The following is a 427-nucleotide window of genomic DNA, read 5'->3' on the forward strand; positions in this document are numbered from 1 at the left end:
CTCCCCCACCCCCTCGGGGAACTGGGACAGGTCAGCGTGAGAGCTCCCCTAAGAGCAGGTGCAGGCATGCAGGCGTACTTCTAAAGGACAGTGCCCAGGCTCCTGTGAGCTCGGGATGCTGCCTGTTGGGAGCCCTGCTGGGGCCCCAGGGAGGGCAGCCAATCTGGGTCCTCAGGCCCACTGTGCTCTCTCGCTGCACTCCCCAGAGCCCCAGAGGAGGCAGAGAAGACCACCACCACCTACCTGGACAACGGTGCCCACCCCACCCAAGGTGAGGCTCCCTTCCAGGCCCTGTCCCAGCCTGTCTGCCCACACCTGGCCACCCCGCAGCCGCCCCCCTTGGGCCGCCTGACCATCTGTGTCTGTCTGTCTCCCCCACCAGACTGGGCGCGGCTCGATTCCGACTCATCTCTGTTTCCTTAAGCCC

General features: G+C 66.0%; 1 protein-coding gene across 1 annotated transcript in view; it reads left to right on the top strand.

The window, feature by feature from the left end:
• Positions 1 to 427, top strand: part of LOC104991947 (chromosome unknown open reading frame, human C19orf26) — an 8477-nt gene that overhangs the window by 442 nt on the left and 7608 nt on the right. The window contains exon 3 of the mRNA XM_010844638.1: positions 207 to 275. Coding sequence (XP_010842940.1) covers positions 207 to 275 — 69 coding nt within the window. The remainder of the gene's footprint in view (positions 1 to 206; positions 276 to 427) is intronic.

Source organism: Bison bison, unplaced genomic scaffold (genome assembly GCF_000754665.1).
Source record: "Bison bison bison isolate TAMUID 2011002044 unplaced genomic scaffold, Bison_UMD1.0 scf7180017864203, whole genome shotgun sequence".
NCBI lineage: Eukaryota > Metazoa > Chordata > Mammalia > Artiodactyla > Bovidae > Bison > Bison bison.